We start from the raw sequence: 19783 nt of genomic DNA, 5'->3' as shown, positions 1-19783 counted from the left end.
ACACAAATACAGATGTAAAATATTCTTCCCTTCTCCTAATATGACAATGACGAGAGATAAAATAATGATGATGCATGTATGTTATCTTCTCGGGACTAATTACTATTTACTAGTTTATTCTAAAAAACTAAACCAACACAGCTGTAACCTGTAAGTACTAGGTAATAAAATAATCGGCAGTATATAAGATAGATTTGATTTTAAATTTTTAATACAATTTCTAAGTACAAAATAATTTTATATAAATCTAATTATAAAATATAACTAATTTTTATATTAATTATATAAATAATTATTTAAAATATATAAATATAATTAAATTATTGTATAAAATATTTTTTTTTCAATATATCAAAATTAAATTTTGTTATAATATTGTTAACAATTGTTCTTAAACCAAGCAGAGCTCATAAAATAAATAATAATATAAAATAAAATAAAACAACTGTGAGTACTATTCGTGACCTACGTTGTAGCATCAGTCTCGATAGATCATGGGACAGAATAAAATAGAAATAACATATATAATGCATTTTTAAGGGTAAAAAATATTAATAAATTATGGAGACCAATTATTTACACAAGTTCGTCAAAAACAAATCTGATTTATATATCAACTAAATTACATCTATATATAATTTGAATCACCTAAGTTTAAATTGCGTTTACCTATAATTCAAATTATGCTGATTCGAATTATATAATAATTCACATGCATATATAATTCAAACTCACTTGATTTAAATTACACACCAACAATAATTTAAACTTGGTTGATTCAATTTACTCAAGAAGAACGCATCTTACGTAATTCGAAGTAAGTTGATTCGAATGACATGATGTACAATTCGAATAATAATAATAATAATAATAATAATAATAATAATAAGACATATTTAAACACATTTGAATACGTCAGACACTCGTATTTATATCAGACAAATATTAATAAGTGACGTTAAAATATGTCCGATACGCAAATACTAAAACTCAATAGTGTTGGTGCTTAGTAGGTAAAAGTATTTAACATTAATATATCTATTATCTCTCTCCTTTTAAAGTTTTCTCTAATTAATTACCAGACGTATTCACCTAAAAGAAGGCAATGGCAACATCTACAGCTCCCTATGGTTCCTGGAAATCACCCATCACCGCCGATGCTGTCTCCGGCGCCTCTAAGATGCTCGGCGGCACCGCTGTCAACGGCCGTGGCCGCCTCGTTTGGCTTGAATCGCGTCCCACTGAAGGAGGGTAAACTTTAACTCTAATTTTGATCATTCTTCAACCATTTTTCCTCAAGATATATACTTTAAATCTTTAAATAAAAATTATATACATAGAAATACATTATCACCTCCTCAATATACTACATACAGTTTGAGGCTAATTTTTTTGCTATGGAAGTGAGATCTAGGGATGGCAAAAAGAATCGTGAGCCATATAGAAGTATATATTTGCGGGGTTAGTGAAAGAAATCTTAGAAAGACTAACTCTGATATTTGTATATATCTGTCTTAGGAAGCAAAATGAAACTTATATTAATTTTGAAACCACATTGATTAACTGTGATTTTTTATTAATCCATAACTTAAATATACAAAAATATCATTATTTTATTTTATAAAAATATTATATGTGAATAAAAGTCAATTACTAAATTATTTATGAATATTTGTCTATGTATATATAATACATTTTAATAAGTATTTCATATTTCAACTTATATCTTAATTTATATGATTGGCTGATTTTTGTGCTAATTTTGATGTATATATAATATAATTAATTATTTTATTTAATATATTGTTTTTCATAAACATCAAAATTGATACTTAATAAATTTTAGATTGTAAATTTTGGTTTTTAATAAATTTTTATTTGTTAAAAATTTTCGAAAATTTCTCATCGGATAAATTGATTTATCTATCACTTTAAATCAATTTTTTAATAAAATTTATTATAAAATAATGTCTTAAAAATATTAATACAAGACAGATTAGTTCTTTTCAAGATAATAAAAGAAACCAATTTATCTAATCACAGTAATAATTTTTTTAAAAACTCCTAGAAAATAAGAATTTGTTGAAGAATGTAGTATTCTATCTAAAACTTCACTTGGTGATTGATTGTATTTTTCAGACGGGAGGTTCTTGTTGTTGAGTCGGAAAATCCAGAAGGGGCTGGAGTGGACGTGACTCCCAAAGAGTTTGGAGTAAGGACACTGGCCCAAGAGTATGGAGGTGGTGCTTTCACTGTTTCCGGGGATCTCGTCTTTTTTGCAAACTACAAGGATCAAAGATTGTATATGCAATCCCTCACTGCTTCAGGTGAGCATTAAAGAGTATTGTCCTCAAATCCTCAATACTATTATTATATTATGTATTCAGAGACGGATGTAGAAATAGTATCATGGGGCAATAACATATATAATATTAAAAGATTATGTAAAAAATTATATAATGTAAAATACATTACAAAAATATATCGATACAGAATATATTTTAAAGTACAAAAAATATGTATGTACTTTAATTAACAAATTGATCAATTCTTCGTATCATAAAATATATCGATAATGGAATTTGTGTCAAATTTTTCAACAATTTTCTTTTAATATAATTAAAAGACAATTAGTAAGAAATTTATCTTTTATTTTATTTTTGAATTATTCTTCACAATATTAATAGCTGAAAAAGAACTCTCAGTTGTAGTAGTTGAAATAGAGAGAATTAATACCAAATGAATCAAGAAGAACGCTCACAAGAAGAAAAAAAAATCTACTTTATAGAATTTGAATAATTTTATTTAATTAAAAAATATTAGTAATAATATCTTTTCGTATTTTTTTTAATATTGTTACTTACTTTTTAGATGTTAGAAATTATTAATATTTAGATTAGACTTGATTTTTATTTATATTAAACTAAATACTAAATAAATTTTTTAAAAATTAAATCGTATTTAATAACTTATTACTATTAATCTTTTTTTAAAAAAGTTTGGGGGGCCGAGGCCTCCACTCGCCCCCGTATGTCCGTCCCTCCATGTATTATTAAAGATTTGATATGTTTGACTAAATTGTCATACAATAATTTTTAACTATTACCTTCGCATGATAACAATTACTAAAGAGAAAATACATTTTAAGATTCGTCGTTACATTAATTATTTTGCAATTAATCTAAAAATGTTAAATCTATTATCGTTTAACTAAAATAAGGTGAAATATTTAATTAGTTTTAAAAATTAGACCGGTTATTGATTAAAAATTTAAAAATTGAGAAAATACCTAAATTAGTTTCTAAAAAAATTCTAATTCCATATAATGAAATCTTAAAAAGTCTAAAATCGATACTTGTTGACAAAAAAGAATTTACACATAAAGTAAATAAAAAAAGAAAGAAAATTTATACAAAAACATTCATACAAATCCAAAAAAAACTCTTGCATATAAAAATATATTAGTTACAATAAAAAGAGAAGAGTGGAAGGCAAAGGCAGAGGGACGATAGAGGGAGAAGAGTCTTTTAGTCCAAGTAATACGAAGAGAAGTTTGATTAACCATTGTAATTAAATAAATAAAAATAAAGTCTCTAATTAGGGACCATGTTAGTCCATAACTCGGCCACAATCATTACAAAATGCCCCAATGAATGATTGAATGAACTGGTACCAATCTTGGAACATTAATTGTCTCTCAAAAGTTTAGTGAAGAAATTTTATTCTTTAATGCTAAGATTTTAATGACTACCTAGCAGATGTGGCTCCTATACCTCTCACTCCAAGTTATGATGGAGCCTTAGTCAGCTATGCAGATGGAATATTGGATCCACGCTTTAACCGCTTTATCAGTGTAAGGGAAGGTAATAAGTTGTTTTATTTGCTTTTTACAAAGTTTCATTTTCAGTCTTTTGTTTTGCTGGATGGTGATGAAATTTGTTTTATTTGAGTATTAAGGCTTTACTTGTTACTTCTTACTTGATTAATTTTATTTTTTTCATAATTTTATAACTGTGTTGGTAGATCGACGAGAGAGCCGTCTTAATCCACCTGCAACAATTGTGTCCATAGCACTTGATAGCAAGCATGTTCAGGGTGAGACTTCCCATTATTTTAGTATTGATTTTAGGTTTAACTATTTTGGGGATCCATTCCTAATTTCCTATAATTCAATTTTTTTTTAACTGTTTATTATCTTTTAGTTTACTCGAGTTTAAATGTTGAATCATACTCGTGCAAGTTTTTAGCTTTTAATTCCAAAATAATTATTGTGAAAAATTGAACCTATATATCATTTTATATTTTGAAGATGAATTACACACAACTTTTAACTAATAGATTATGATTGATTTTATACTTTTTAGAACCCAAAGTTCTAGTTGAGGGGAGTGACTTTTATGCCTTCCCACGTCTTGATCCTAAAAGTGAAAAAATAGCATGGATTCAGTGGAGCCACCCCAACATGCCATGGGACAAATCAGAACTTTGGGTTGGATATATTTCTGAAAATGGGTAAGCAAATACAATACAGAAACTTCATTATTGTTAGTTGTGTTGTAAAAACTAAGTAAGCTTCTTATTGTTGTGCGTGGGATACATGATAATCAGTGCATTTTTATATATATATATATATATATATATATATTGCAAATTAAACATCCATTTTTTTATCTATTTGTTATTAATATATGTTGCTCAATAATTCTTGTAAGTTATGATTTTTTCCTTTTAGAAAAAAATTAATGAATTTTATTTGGTAGGGACTTGTGTAATTGTTTTTATGTGAAATTAATGGTTAAAAATTGTTAAATGATTTGACATTTTTAACTAAATTGTTACTTTATAATTTTAATTTATTAACATTACATAAAGACAATTAGATGCGAGTTTTCTGCTAATCTTTTTTGCTTATGAGATTGAAAGGAGAATGATATGAGGTTGAAGAAGACAACTCAGAAGATCTGAATATGATTTGCATGTTTTATTTAAAAAAAAATTTAATTGCATTGATTAATATTTTTAATGGTGTGAGATTATACCTAATAGTATATGATTACTACTTTTTTTTATGGTTAAGTGTTGGTTAGATTTTAATAAAAATACTAGTCCCATAAACTTTCTCGTGGTTTAACAACCTTAATAATGTTCCGTGCAGAGAGATCTACAAGCGAATGTGTGTTGCCGGGGATGATCCTTTGCTCGTGGAGTCGCCAACAGAACCTAAATGGTCCCCTAATAGTATGTAAATTTGTGGAATAACTATATTCAAAAAGATTTAGTGCACACAATTTAACTTGATAATTTAATTAGGTAGCGTTTGTTTTGAGGTATTGGGACAGAGACTGTAAGACTGAGACACGGTATCATATTTGTTAGCTCAGATACTGATATTAAAATTTCTGTCTCTGTCCCTAAAATTTCAGTATTTCAGTACCTCTAAAAAATAGAGACATAGGAGACTGAAATTTTTAGAGACGGAGACTGAAATTTTAATAACATTTTATACCTAAAATACCCTCCTTTCAATTAATTAATTCCAATTTTATCCTTTGTGCAAATTAAATTAGAGTTTTATTCTTGTTTCAATTTCTGTCTTTCACTTTACACCAAACAGAATACTAAAATTTATTTCGATCTCTGTCTCTCAGTTTCAGTCTTTCGGTCTCTATCTTTCTACCAAACGCTACCTTAGTAACTTATGTCACAGTTTGAACCTGTGAATTTATTGGATCTAAAATAATCTCTAAAATTTAACACCGTAACGACATTATGTGAGTCAAATTTAGACTATCATTTTGGATAATTGAAATTAGAAGATCCAATTAAGTGGTCCAATAAATTAATCTTAAAGATGTTTTCTTAATATTCTCAAGTCATCTAGTCACACTTTGGAGTGTTAATTTTATGATCTAATAATGTTTTATTATGTGAAACTCTTATAAGTTTACCGTTGGGATCATGCTTTTGGAGTGTATCTTGTTGTTCTTTGTTGTTTTGAAGGTTATGATTCAAAGTTTACTAACCATTTAATTTGAGGCATATCTTGGTTTCAATTATTGTTGGAAACTTTTAACATGCAGGCCAGCTTTTTTTCATCACCGACAGGAAAAATGGTTTCTGGAATCTCCATAGATGGGTAAATTTTTTTTCTCCATCTTAATTGTTTTGTAAGCCATTAGTTGCTTATTATTTCGATAAATGCTTGCTATATTCATCAGCATATATATTTTTAATAAAAAAAAAGTTCTACACATGATCATAAATTCATGATTAAGGTCATGTTTTTGGGAATTCAATTATGTTTGGTTAGTAAAAGTTACTATTATATTACTTGCTATCAGTTCACTTAGCAGCATCATATTTTTTACATGAAATTAAGGTTATAACCTATTTAGTATTTTATATCATCTGAATTTGAGGACAAAAGATTTTAATATGGATTTAGATTAAATATACTATATTTTTTGTTTTTTCTCCAAAATGTGTGGGACTGTTTAGAAAAAAAATCAGAAAGTATGATTTTATTTTAATTTTTTTGAGAAAATGACAAATAGGTCCCTGATCTTTTGTTCTGCGGACATTTTCGTCCTTGACCATTGAAAAATACTTTTAAGTTCCTGACCTTCACAAAAATTGGACAGATCAATCCCTCCGTCTAAATGTCTCCGTCAGGAACTGATCCGTCCAAGTTTTGTGAAGGTCAGGGACTTAAAAGTATTTTTTAATGGTCAGAGACAAAAATATCTGCAGGACAAAAATGTCAGGACCTATTTGTCCTTTTCTCTATTTTTTTTTTCATTTTTGGAACCAAAAATCGAAAGGTTTGATTTCAATTTAAATTATTTGAAATCATAAATTTAATGGTCCGATTTTTATATTTTAAACTTTTTAATTATTTGAAAAGTAAAATCGGAGAGGCTGATTTCAACTTTAAAAATATTTTCATTTCTAAAATTAAAAATTAGAGGGTTTGGTTTCAGTATTATAAAAAAATTTTAATGTTTTTTAAACTAATCGAATGATTCGATTTGTGATTTGTGAATAGCCACATCAATGAGATACACTTTCTATACATCACATGTGTGCATTTCACGCATTGGTTGCCCATAAAAAATTACTTTGCATTAATTTGATGAGATAAAGTTTGTTAATTTTTTTGGTATGTAAAAGGAGGGTTCTAAGAAGAGAAGAAGCAATTTTAAAAGTTCATAAAAACCAATCAAGACTTGCTGAATAACATAATTAAATCTAATTATTGTGCTTCTCTTCGCTTATCTTGCATTGTTTTAGATACCAAAATTATGACGTAGAAATGAGAAAATGGGAATTTTACATAATAGCAAAGATGAAATAACTAAATAACTTTTTTTAAGGATTACAATTTCTCTCTTGTTGTATACAAGGAGAAAACTCTTTCAAAGAAAATAAAGAAAGTCTCTAATGTTGGAACGGTAAATGACGATATGGAATAAGGTAATGGTTTTTACACTAAAATCAATCATTAAAATCAGTCACCAGAGTATAATATATATTAAAATATAAAATATACATTAAAAATAAATTAAACTACACATATATGATTTTAGTGTATAAAATAATATTTTTGCTCTTATTTATAGTTGAATGCTTTTATTTTCATCCATCCAAAAATAAATAAATAAATCACACAGTAGAAAATGGTTGATAGCTACAAACTAAGAGACTAATGTCAGCTACATTACACATTTTCACACTACAGTAGACTACTTTTTTTTTTTTTTTACTAGAATAGCTTTTACACATTTTTACAATTTAAATTAATTTCATATATTAAAGAATAGAAAAAAGTGAAATGTATATTAGATAAAAGACATTTATCTTAATATCTTAAGATTTTAAGTTAAATATGAGACTTATTTGGGTGAACTTTTAAGAAAAAATCTTTTTTTGAGTTATTTTTTTTTAAAAGATCTTATAGAGAAGTAAAAGTAATTTTATGTTTGGATATCTCATGTAAAAAGGTCTTTTTATCTATCAATTATGTTTGGGTATAACAATTTAAAAGTACTTTTTTGTTTATTTATTAATGAAAAACATCTTTTTTTTTAAGAAAAAAAGATCTTTTAAAAAAAGATGTAAATTACAGTTTCTCAAAAAAGATATTTTTTTTATTTTACTAGTGTTTTTACTTTTATTACTAGAAATTTGCCAAACACATTAAAAAATAAAAAAAAAGATATTTTTTATTAAAAAAAGATTTTTTTTAACAAAATAATAGCGCCAAAACATGCACATGATGTCTTCTGAGGTTTCATCTTGTTTGCTCTGACTTGAATTTTAATGTGTACCTTCTTGATGTTTCTGCGGAAGTTAAAGCTCCTAGCTTTGGCCAATAAGTAGTATCAAAGCCGATGTTATTATTCTTCTAACATAATTTGTTATAGATTGAAAGTGAGAATAAGGTGGTGCCTGTTTATTCTTTGGATGCTGAGTTTACAAGGCCATCATGGGTTTTTGGTTTCAACTCCTATGAATTTGTTCCAAGTCATGACCAGAGAAACAAAATCATTTGTAGTTACAGGTCATTCTAATAACTCTTGTATCTGCAAAGCTTTCTCTTTGGTCTTTTCTATTGAATAAATATAAATAAATAATTTATTAGAGACTGATTTGAGATATTACTTTTTTCGATTGTATTTTCAGGCAGCAAGGGCGGTCTTATCTTGGAATGATTGATGATGCGCAGGGCTCAAAACTAACTCTGCTTCATATTCCTTTCACTAATATAGACAACATTGTAATTTTCAAAACTTACTATTGCTTCTATGTTTTTAAAGTAATAAAGAGTTGAGCACTAATTTGACCACTAGAATTTGTTGGAGATTTTAAAGTTGCGTTTGTTTATAAAAACAGGATACTGAAACAAGGACATAGAGACATAAAATCGTGTTTGACAGATGAGACATGAAGAAAGACACTGAATTAATATATTTTGTGTCTATCCTAACAGGAAGGACACAGAGACACTAACAAGGGACACGACTTATTTTTTATTTTTTATTTTATTATGTTTGTTAATTTTTCATAATTATATTTTTTTATTATTATATTTTTCTTCTCAAATTTTTTAAATGAAAAGAAATGAGAATAAATTGAATTTTCATAATTTGTTCTAGTTTATCACTAAATAGAATAGAAGAACACAAAATTTTGTGTCTCTGTCCTTTATGTCTTGTTTTGTCCTGTTCTAAAAAACAAACGTAAAACTATAAATTTCTTATAAGCTGTTGTAGAGTATTACTAGTAAATTAATTAAGTAGCTTATCTTCAAAATGACAAAATTTAAGTTGTGGAACCATACCATTGCAGACATTTGGTAATGACTCCCTATTTGTTGAGGGAGCTTCCCCAGTTCATCCATCATCAGTGGCCAAGGTGAGTCAAAATTTCAAAATAAAAAAAAAAAATTGTTACGTGCACACCAAAAATCAACCACCAAATTAGTCACCAAGTCTTTGTATATGAATATCGATATTGTTTAATTCATTTTCATTATATATTTTGTATTTTAATATGTATTCTATACGGGTGGCTAATTTGGTGGCTGATTGAATAAATAAATGCAAAAATAAAAGTAAGAATTTAAATTTGATATAGCTGTGTTGCTCTTCAGGTGACTTTAGATGATGATAAATCAAAAGTAGTCAACTTCAATATCATATGGTCCTCCTCACCTGATAGCTTAAAATATAGTTCATATATCAGTAAGCCAGAGCTGATTGAATTCCCAACTGAGGTTCCTAGTCAAAATGCTTATGCATATTTCTATCAACCAACTAATCCTCTTTACCAACCTAATCAAGGAGAAAAGCCTCCTCTGTTACTGCAAAGCCATGGTAAATCACTAAATCTTCTTCTTATAGAAAAAATGGTCACCATTATTTTAGTTACTTCATTTGACCTTACATTCTTAAACAATATTATTACAATTTACTATTCCCTTCCACAACCAAAATTCATGTATGATTTTTTATGTCATTGTTACGGAAATATTTGGCAACCAAAGAAAATTAGTAAAAAATAGTCATAACTTGTCTTATTTAGTATTCATTAATTGTTGCGATAATTAATAAATGCTAAATAAAATAAATTCCGGCTGTTTTTTTTTTTGTCTCCTTAGCATTAGCGCTTTCTCATATTGTTACTTGACCATCAAGGAACTGAAACTGGCACGAGAATTGGTTAGTTAGTTAGTTCAACAAGTTTGTTAAGATTTATTTTTCTCTCATTATTTTGGCACTTTCAATTGAGGAAGTGAGTCTTATCGCTCTTTTTGTTAAGATTTTGTTATAAATGTATTTTGAATTGAGAGTATAATCTTCCAAATGATATTATCAATTTCAGAGATGTCATACCTTTTGTGCTACTGTTATTTGGTAAAATTTTAACGCTTAATATATAGTAAGTGATGACATTAGGGGTCTCAAGTATATAAAAGTTGAATGTTAATCAACTGAAATAAATTTATCAATTTTTCTCAATTGAAAGTGGAGTACTTATTTATTAATTATTATAGTTAATTTTGGAAACCGGTTATGTGTGGTTGACTCGCTTATTCTCTTAGCTAATAATCAAGGTTGCGAGAACCGGACCGGTCAATGAACCGGTAAGGTTACTGGTTCAATGGTTTAATAGTTCGACCGAGGTTCAACCGGAGTTCAACCGGTTTAATTAAATATTAAATAAAATTATTAAAAAACCTAAAAATAATTTTAAATATATTAATTTAATAAAAAACCGTTAAAAACCCGTTAAAAAACCGGCCAGTTCGACCGGTTTACCGGCCGGTTTGACCGGTTTTTTACCGGTTTTTTGCTGGCCGGTTTTTGAGCTTACCCGGACCGGTTAACTGACCGGTTCTCGGTTTTTCCGGTTGAACCGGCCGGTCCGGTCCGGTTTTCAGAACCATGCTAATAATTGAGCTAATTAGCTACTTTTATCTTGTTTCTATTTTGTTTTAATATATTTCAGGAGGACCAACTTATCAAGCACATGGAATTTTGGATTTGAACATTCAATATTGGACTAGTAGAGGTTGGGCATTTGCTGATGTTAATTACGGTGGTAGCACTGGTATGCTTCTTAATTTGGTTATATTCATTTTGCTCATTTGCAGCATGCTATGTCTTTGATCAGGATGAACTAAAATTTATTAAGGTTTAATTACTCCGTTCGTCTTTATAGTTTTACAAAATTTGTAATTAGTTCTTATACTTTTTTTTTTCCTTTTAATTGGGCCTATATTTTATAATTAGGTCCTTGCTAGTGTAAAAAAAGTTAGAACTAGTTAAGGTGAAAATTCAGGTGAAGTCGACTTCACGTGAAATTGATATCTGAGAACTGTTAAGTGAAAATTTAGTCAAATCAGTCAAATCAGTTAACGGCTCTTAGGTATCAACTTCACGTGAAGTCGACTGCACCTGAGTTTCCACCACTAATTAAATCTTTAACCACATTTTTTTAAAGGAATATTCCGTTAATTTTAACATTTTTAACACGAAAAGGACCTTATTACAAAATTAAAAACAGTATAGAGACTCAATTTAAAAAAATTATAAAAATTTAATTATAAATTTGGTGAAATTATAATCACTAGTAGAGTAATTAAACCTTTTATTAACTATAAAATTTTTCGGAAGGTTATGGCAGGAAGTACAGAGAACGGCTTTTGGGACAGTGGGGAATAGTTGATGTCAATGACTGCTGTAGTTGTGCTAAATATTTGGTAATTATTACTAACTGTTTTTCTTTATCATTTAATACAATTGTTTAGAGCTAATGTACCTTTTGATCTCCGAGATTGACTTATGAAGTAATTTTTGATGTTTCTAAAATAACCAGCTAAATCTCTTACTCCAATAGTTCTTGACCAAATTTCTATCCCACAAGCTGTTAGTATAATGAACTAAATGCCACTATGGTGCTATAATGTTGCTTGGCGCAAATATCTTTTAATTTTATTCAATATAAAGTTTAAAATTATTCTATAGAGCTTAATTAAATCAAAATTGGTGAACACCAATTAAGTCGCATAAACCAACTTTGTAAACCATATCAACCACCATTAAAATGTACCACATATACTACAAATTATATTAGAACGACAGAGACTAGAAGAAAGAGATTGAGAGACTGAAATTAAAATGTATTGTGTTTGGTGTAAAATATATATAATTTAGTTATTTATCAATATTTTGTTTGATTTAAGATAAATAAAAAAATTAAAATAAATAAAACTAATTAAATATCTTTGTTAATTTAAAAAAAAGAGGGGATTTTTAGAAAAAATGTTATTAAAATTTGAGTAAATGCCCCTCTTCGGTCCCTAACCATTTGTCCTATGAATTTCCCATTCCCTAAGAAATCTAAAAACCCAAATCGGTTCTATCTACTTTGATATATGTACGTTTCAATCCTGCAACCGGTTCCGAGCATGTCACTTGCTGATGTGTCAGTAACTTGTCCACCCTGACACATCAACAAGTGACCTGCTCGGAACCGGTTGCAGGGACTAGAACGTACATATATCAAAGTAGTAGATAGGACCGATTTGGGTTTTTAGATTTTTTAGGGGGATGGGAAGTCCATCGAACAAATGGTTAGGAACCGGAAAGAGCATTTACTCTTAAAATTTTAGTCTTCATTTCCAGAAATTTCAGTTTCCTATGTCTTTTCTATCTGAAAGTACTGAAGAGATTAAAATTTTGTGTCCCAAAACTGAAATTTTAGTTTCTGACCACCAAATACAAAACTGAGATCTACTCTCCTAGTCTCAGTCCTTAAAAACAAATGCTACTTTAAGCACTTTATAAAGTTAGAGACTATCAATCAACTCTTATTTAAGGAGTCAAAGTGAACATTATCTCAAATTAGTCATGACAATAAGGAGAAGGCTTGCGGTTTAAGTAATGGTTTTACCTTTGCAGGTGAAGAAGGAGAAGGTAGATGGGGAGCGTCTTTGCATAACAGGGTGCTCTGCTGGTGGATACACTGCCTTAGCTGCGCTTGCTTTTAGGGATACTTTTAAGGCTGGAGCTTCTTTGTTCGGTGTGAGTACCTCTTCCTCATTCTTTGAACGGTCATGATGAGTTCACCTTTGGTGTTTTAAAATGACATTTATTTTAACTAGAAAAAAGGACAAATGGGTCCTTGAACTTTTGATTCGCAGATATTTAGGTCCTCGAGGATTTGAAAATATATTTAAGTCCTTGACTTTTTCAAAATCTGGACTTATCGATCCCTCATATTCCCTTGGGTCTGTCAAACTCAACAGAAAAATCAAGTGTGACTTCTGCTGTACTGACTTGGTTGATATGGATGCACACATGAGAGAGTTTTTAAAATTAGACAAATTAAACTCAGGATCGATATGTCTAGATTTTGAAGAGGTCAGAGACTTAAATATATTTTTAAATCTTCAAAGATTTAAATGTCCACAGACCAAAATGTCGGATCGATTGGTCCTTTTCTCTTTTAACTAAGTTTGATTAGTCTTATGGTTAACTCATTAGTCTACTTAAGAAGTGTCGTTATTTGAATCTTGCCTTGTACATACTGGAGGATACAAAGATACCAAGAGAAACAAAAAATAAATGGCATTTCTTTATCAAGAATGCCTAAGTAATTACTGGAGAAATAAAAAGTTTATATATACGAATGTATGTTAATTAAAAAGATTTTTTTTAAAAATAAAATAAAACTTAGGACTTGTTTGGATGAGTTTTTAAGAAAATATATTTTTTAGTTTTTTTAAAAGATTTTTTTTTAAAATAAAATAAAACTTAGGACTTGTTTGGATGAGTTTTTAAGAAAATATATTTTTTAGTTTTTTTAAAGACTTTTAAAAAAATAAAAAATAATTTTATATTTGGATATCTCATGTAAAAAGATTTATCAATTATGTTTGCATACAATAATACAAAAATATTTTTTTATTTATTTATTATGTGAACATTATTTTTTTAAAAAAATGATGTAAATTATAATTTCTCAAAAAAATATGTTTTTTTTTTTATTTTTCTAGTATTTTTATTTTTATTATTTGAAATTTACCAAACACATACAAAAATAATGAAAATGAGGAAGGTGAATATTGTCCAACTTGCTTCTCTAACAGATAGCTGATTTGAACATGCTGAGTGAAGAATCTCTTAAATTTGAATCCCATTACAATGATAACCTTGTTGGTAAGTCATTGATGATCATTATAGCTCTTTTTCGTTATTATCACCATTTGCTTCACTTTCATTTGATTTTCACTGTATGTCATAAGTCATAACTGATTTCAGGAACAAAAAAGGAGTGCTTTGAGAGATCTCCAATCAATCATGTTGACAAATTTTCTTGTCCCATTATTTTATTCCAAGGATTGGAGGACAAGGTTAGTGACATTGAAATCATTATTATTGTCCCTTTTGGTTATACTTGAAAGATTATTAGGAATAGATTTGGGTTGGTTTATAGGTACGATTAGGGAAGAAATGAAGGCTCAAAATGAGAATTTCAGTAGCCACTAAGAATTCATGTTGATTTTAACAACAATGTTACTGTGTAAACAAAAACAATTACCAAACTAATTATTCGTATAAAATACATGTTAAAATATAAAATATAAAATATACATTGAAAATAAATTAAACACCACACGTATTTGTGTACAAATATATAGTGACTTATTTTTTGTTGCATATAAAAAAAATTGGATCAAACACACGTGAAGTAAAGAAATTGACTAAGTAATAGTGTAAAATTTTAATTACTCTTGAATTAGAATAATAAAACTCATATATGATAAAAAGTATAAATTTAATGATAATCAAACTCTCAGTTTTTCACTTTTTCAATCGGTTCACTTTAGTTAAGAAATATAAAAATGTTATATGCACACTAAAAATCAACTATCAAATTAAGTATTATATATTTGTGTATAAATATATATATTATTAAACTTATTTTTAATTTATATTTTATATTTTAACATATATGCTATACAAATGATTAATTTAGTAGTTGATTTTGTGTATAGAAGATATTATGATTCTAACTAAATATATTTGAAAAGTTCTACAAAGATGAGTTTGATGAGTCTCTACAATGTACCACAGATTGTGCAGCCTGAGCAAGCACGAAAAATTTACCAAGCACTGAAGGAGAAAGGTCTCCCCGTGGCTCTTGTTGAGTACGAAGGAGAACAACATGGTTTTCGAAAGGTATATATATGCGCAAGTGAAGAATCATACGCAGTTATTTTCGTGTAAAATTGATAGCTGAAAAGGTTAGATCGGCTATAAATTTTACAGAAAGATAACTGTATGTTAGTTTCCATTATATGCCAATTTTAATTAGGTAAAAATTCACGTACAACTGTTTTTATGTGAAGTTGATAGTTAAAAATTATTAAATAATTTGACATATTTTATTAAATTATTATTTAATATTTTTATCTATTAATTTTACATAAAAACAACTGCATGTGAGTTTTTTTTATATAGTTAGTTATATTTCTTGTAAAAATGAATGTCATATAGGAAACACTAACAGTGAATATATGCATCAATAATGGGTTCAAATTCAATGCAGGCTGAGAGCATTAAGTTTACACTTGAACAACAAATGGTCTTCTTTGCGCGATTGATTGGGAAATTTAATGTTGCCGACGAGATTACTCCCATCAAAATTGACAACTTTGACACTTAACCGAGTCATGTAGTTTTTGCTTCATTTTCTTGAAGTTGATTAACTTTAATTTAGTCTTGTTTTTGTTCTAGAGATATATTGCATGTTTCCTAGAGTATTTGGCATCACACACGGATTACATTCTAGTATCCATAAAATGTAGAAAACCTACACTTTTTCAACAATATTACTGTTATGATCATTGTGTTTTATATGACCCATCTATTTTGGATAAAAACATAATTGATGTGCTTTTGGTCTGTTATATATATATATAACAGTTAAGAAGATAAACAAAAAGAGAAAAAACTGAAAAAAAAAATTAAAAGAGAAAAAGAGGAAGAAAAGAAATACTAATTGTTACGGTGGGTAATCGGAGATTAATAGAATGGATGGCGCTAGTTGGCCCAATCGTCTGCGGACGGTAGCCTCCGAGCTGGTTTGCACGCTGGAGCCTCCTTCCGACTTGTGTACGTGAGTGAGTGGGGGGTGGTACCTGCAAAGACACTCCGATGCCTAAGTTAGCGAGGATGTGAGCAGGTCTAGAGAGTATTTGGCTTAAAGATACCTGAAGGGAGTCAGTGTATTTATAGTGGTGAGCCAATAACCACCGTTGGAGTAGTGCCATATTTTTAGGGTGTTAACCGTCCCATTATCTTAGGGAGGTTAAGATATGGCTCGATGAAGTAGTTAGAGAGATTTTAGGGGCAGTTACTCATTTGAATGAGTGCTTATCTGCCAGCTAATCTCCGTTCCGACTTCTTTAGAGTAAGTCGGGGTTAACACCGACTTCTTAGTGTGAAGGTTGGTGCTCAGCAAGGCTCAATCCTCTGGACTAGGCCTTTTGTTTGGACCTGGGCCTTTATTATTAGGCCAGGGTATGAACAGTGCCCCTACTTGAGCCCAAGATCTCTATAAGACTTGGGTTCAAGTATTTTACTCGGGGTCGTAGTCGACTTGTTGGAGGACCGACGTGATTTTCTGAAACCGACGTGACTTTTCCGTGTCTTTTCGGTTCTGACAGTTACGTCTAATCAAGCGTCGTGTCCGTTAGGGATGTGCGTAGACTTTGGTAACGGTGCATTCTCATTAATGACTGCCCCGCTTTTACCATTATGCCCCTTAGCATGTTTATAAGTACTTTCCCTCTCTTTCATTTTTTCGTTTCTGCAAATTTTCAAATTTCTTCTTTCTTTGTTCGTGCTTCGTTCTTACGTTTGGAGACATCTGCTTCTTCCAACCTTTGCTTTTGGATAAAGGTTAGTGTTTTCTTTTATGACATGCTTTGTGTTTGCATGCTTTTATTTTCTTTGGAGAGGGAGAAATGACGTTCTAGGCTTTTCGTATCCCCTTAGGGGCTCTCGTTTTTTATTCTTGGTTTTCATCGTATTTTTAGAAAAATGTCTTCTGTAGAAGCTCTTTCTCAATGGGTTGATGTCACAGTCCTAGGGGAGGAACCCTTGGTCGATGCTGAGTTTATCACTCATCTTCGTACTCACCACAGGATTTGTGTTTCTGAGGATGACGAGCCAAAGTATGAGTTGGTAGTCCCGGGTCCAGAAGACCGGGTTTGTTTTGGGAGGGCCAATGAGGCGTCCTCTCATTTTTTCTTTATGTACGAATGTATGATCACCCGTTTGGGTGTTTTTCTTCCTTTTTCGGATTTCGAGATGTCTGTTTTGCACCACTGTCGAGTTGTCCCTACCCAACTTCACCCCAATTCTTGGGATTTTCTGAAAATTTATCAATTTATTAGTCACGCTTTGGACTTTCCGACCTCTTTGAGGATTTTCTTTTTTCTTTTCCACATGACTAAGCCTTTTAGTGGGCTAAACAACAAGCAGCAATGGGTGTCTTTCCGAGCCATACAAGGTCGGAGAATTTTCACCCTTTTTGACGAATCCTTCCATGACTTCAAAAATTATTTTTTCAAAGTGCAAGCTGTAGAGGGTCACCACCCCTTTTTTTTGGATGATAACTCTTCTCCTCGCTTTCCCTTATACTGGCTGGAGGCCTCCCCTTGTGAGAAATATGGTTTGGATGACCTGGATGAAGTAGAGGCCGCCATTGTGGGGTTCCTCCGAGAAGTGTGGGGGAGGGCCCCATATTTGGATACTAAAAAGTTTCTCCAAGGGTCGCCAACCTTTATCCAAGCACAGCTAGGTAGCTTTCTCTTGTTTGTTAGATTCCCGACTTGTTAACTGATCATTCCGACTTGTTTGATTCCTTAGCTATTGTTTTCTTTTTCAGAAATGGCAAAGACGAATGCTCAGGAATCTTACCAGAGAGTCCATGAGGCCAAAGCCAAGTCTCGCGCCCGGACTGGTGGTGCCAGGGTTATCTCTCCTCCTCCTCCTCCTCGGAACGTTGGGACTCTTTCTAAGCCCATTGTGATTTCTTCTTCAGCTCCCTCTCAGCCGCCCCCCGTCGTCCGACCTTCCCCTGATCCAAAGAAGCGCAAGACCTTAGAGTCTGGCTCTCCTGGTGAGGTTAAGGCGGATGCTCTTGCGTTCGTCCGAAAGAATATCTATCCCCATGCTCGTATAAGCATGGATGATATGTCCGTTCGGAGCCACCTTACCACTATGATTGAGGAGAGTCTCAAAGCGGCGGGGGTCTGTGGCAAACTCTTGGATATTTTTGAGAAGGCTCCTCTCAGCTCTTTAGGGATGACCTCGAGGGTCGAGGAGCTGGAAGGAAGGCTTCGTTCATACCAAGAGCATGAGGGAGAGTTGAAGAAGGAAATCGCCAAGCTGAGGGAGGAGAGAGATACCCTCCGGGAGAAAGGGAAGGTTTTGCAGGCCCAATGCAACATGGAGATGGATTTGAGGAAAACAGCGCAGGCCAGCTATCAAAGTTTATTCAATGATCTTGTGTCTGTGAAGAATGATCTGCTGAATTCTCGGAAGGCATATGATGAGTTGGAGGACTCTATTGCTGATGGCGCCGAGGAGTCTTGGAGGATCTTCCTGGAGCAAGTCAGAGTTATTGCTCCCGACTTGGATATTTCTCCTTTACATCCTGACAAAGTTGTTATTGATGGTGCCATTGTGGATCCTCCTGCCCCCGTAATCGTTTCCGAGTCAGAATTGAAGACTCGGGGGCAGAGGATTATTGAGTCCCCTCCTCGTTCTAAAGACGCTCCGAGTTCTTCAGTAGTTCCTCCTATTTCCTCTTCATCTTCCTGTCTACTCTTCTTCCTAAGAAATGATTTGTGGCTATTTGGGGGTCCGGCCTGTGGCCCCCCCGTTTTTAAACTCTTTATTTATTTTTGGTTGGTGGTGTTGGTTGAACAATTTCCTTTGGCCTTCCCAGGCCATAAACAAAATATTTAAAAAATACCCTTTTTGATGAGGGTTTTTAAGTTAACAAAATGAATACCCTTTTTTGGATAAGGGTTTAGATTACCTTATGCGTGTATGTTTTTTTGATTTTTTCGAAGTCCCCTTGATTTTTTCCTAAAAACCTTTTCCTTTGGCTTATTTGTTTTTCTGAGCCTTTTGTTTAAGGACTTTTAGGACAGTCTTTAAACTTTCCCTAGGTTTTTCAATCTCTTTTTATTATCCCTTATACTCAACTTTGCTTTAGTGAGTTCTTATGACTTAGGTTATTTTTGCGATGCGTTTTTCTTCTACTCGGTCCTTCACTCCGATTTACGGGTCGAAGTATTTCCGAGCTTTTCTACTCGGGTTCTCATTTCGACTTATGAGTCGGATTGTTCCCGAGTTTTTTACGATCGACTCATATAACCTCTTTACACCGACTTGTACCTCGTCGTTTTATCCTGACGACCATCTAGGTCGGTTCATGGGATTTTCACGTTTTGTCGAGCTTAAGTCGGCGCGTTTCGTAGAAAGACTTAGAAAATAAAAAGGATTTTATAAGAGATATTGTAGATGAAAAAGATCTTTATTAATTGGGGAGGTACCTTCCTGCTACTAAGGGTTTTAATAGCCTATTTTCCCTTAGCCTCTACTATGATGCCTCGTTAAAAACCCTTCTCCAGAAAAAACCCTTTAATTTTGGGAAAAAATCATGAAGTTGGGAAAAGAGTACATCAGGGAGTAGA

At 31.1% G+C, this 19783-nt stretch overlaps 1 protein-coding gene across 1 annotated transcript; it reads left to right on the top strand.

Moving 5' to 3' along the window:
- Window positions 1–1039: 1039 nt before the first annotated feature.
- LOC130969303 (uncharacterized) lies at window positions 1040–15926 on the top strand. Its single transcript, XM_057895002.1, has 18 exons — window positions 1040–1251; window positions 2140–2327; window positions 3759–3863; window positions 4024–4095; window positions 4365–4512; window positions 5156–5238; window positions 6081–6136; window positions 8424–8560; window positions 8683–8776; window positions 9349–9414; window positions 9653–9875; window positions 11011–11112; window positions 11679–11764; window positions 12966–13088; window positions 14156–14225; window positions 14328–14419; window positions 15144–15248; window positions 15619–15926. Exons 1-18 carry the CDS (start codon window positions 1106–1108, stop codon window positions 15733–15735), a joined length of 2013 nt encoding a protein of 670 aa, XP_057750985.1. The 5' UTR covers window positions 1040–1105; the 3' UTR covers window positions 15736–15926.
- The last annotated feature ends 3857 nt before the right edge of the window (window positions 15927–19783 follow it).

This window comes from Arachis stenosperma, chromosome 1 (assembly GCF_014773155.1).
Source record: "Arachis stenosperma cultivar V10309 chromosome 1, arast.V10309.gnm1.PFL2, whole genome shotgun sequence".
Taxonomy (NCBI): domain Eukaryota; kingdom Viridiplantae; phylum Streptophyta; class Magnoliopsida; order Fabales; family Fabaceae; genus Arachis; species Arachis stenosperma.
This window is presented reverse-complemented; position numbering and strand designations above follow the sequence as displayed.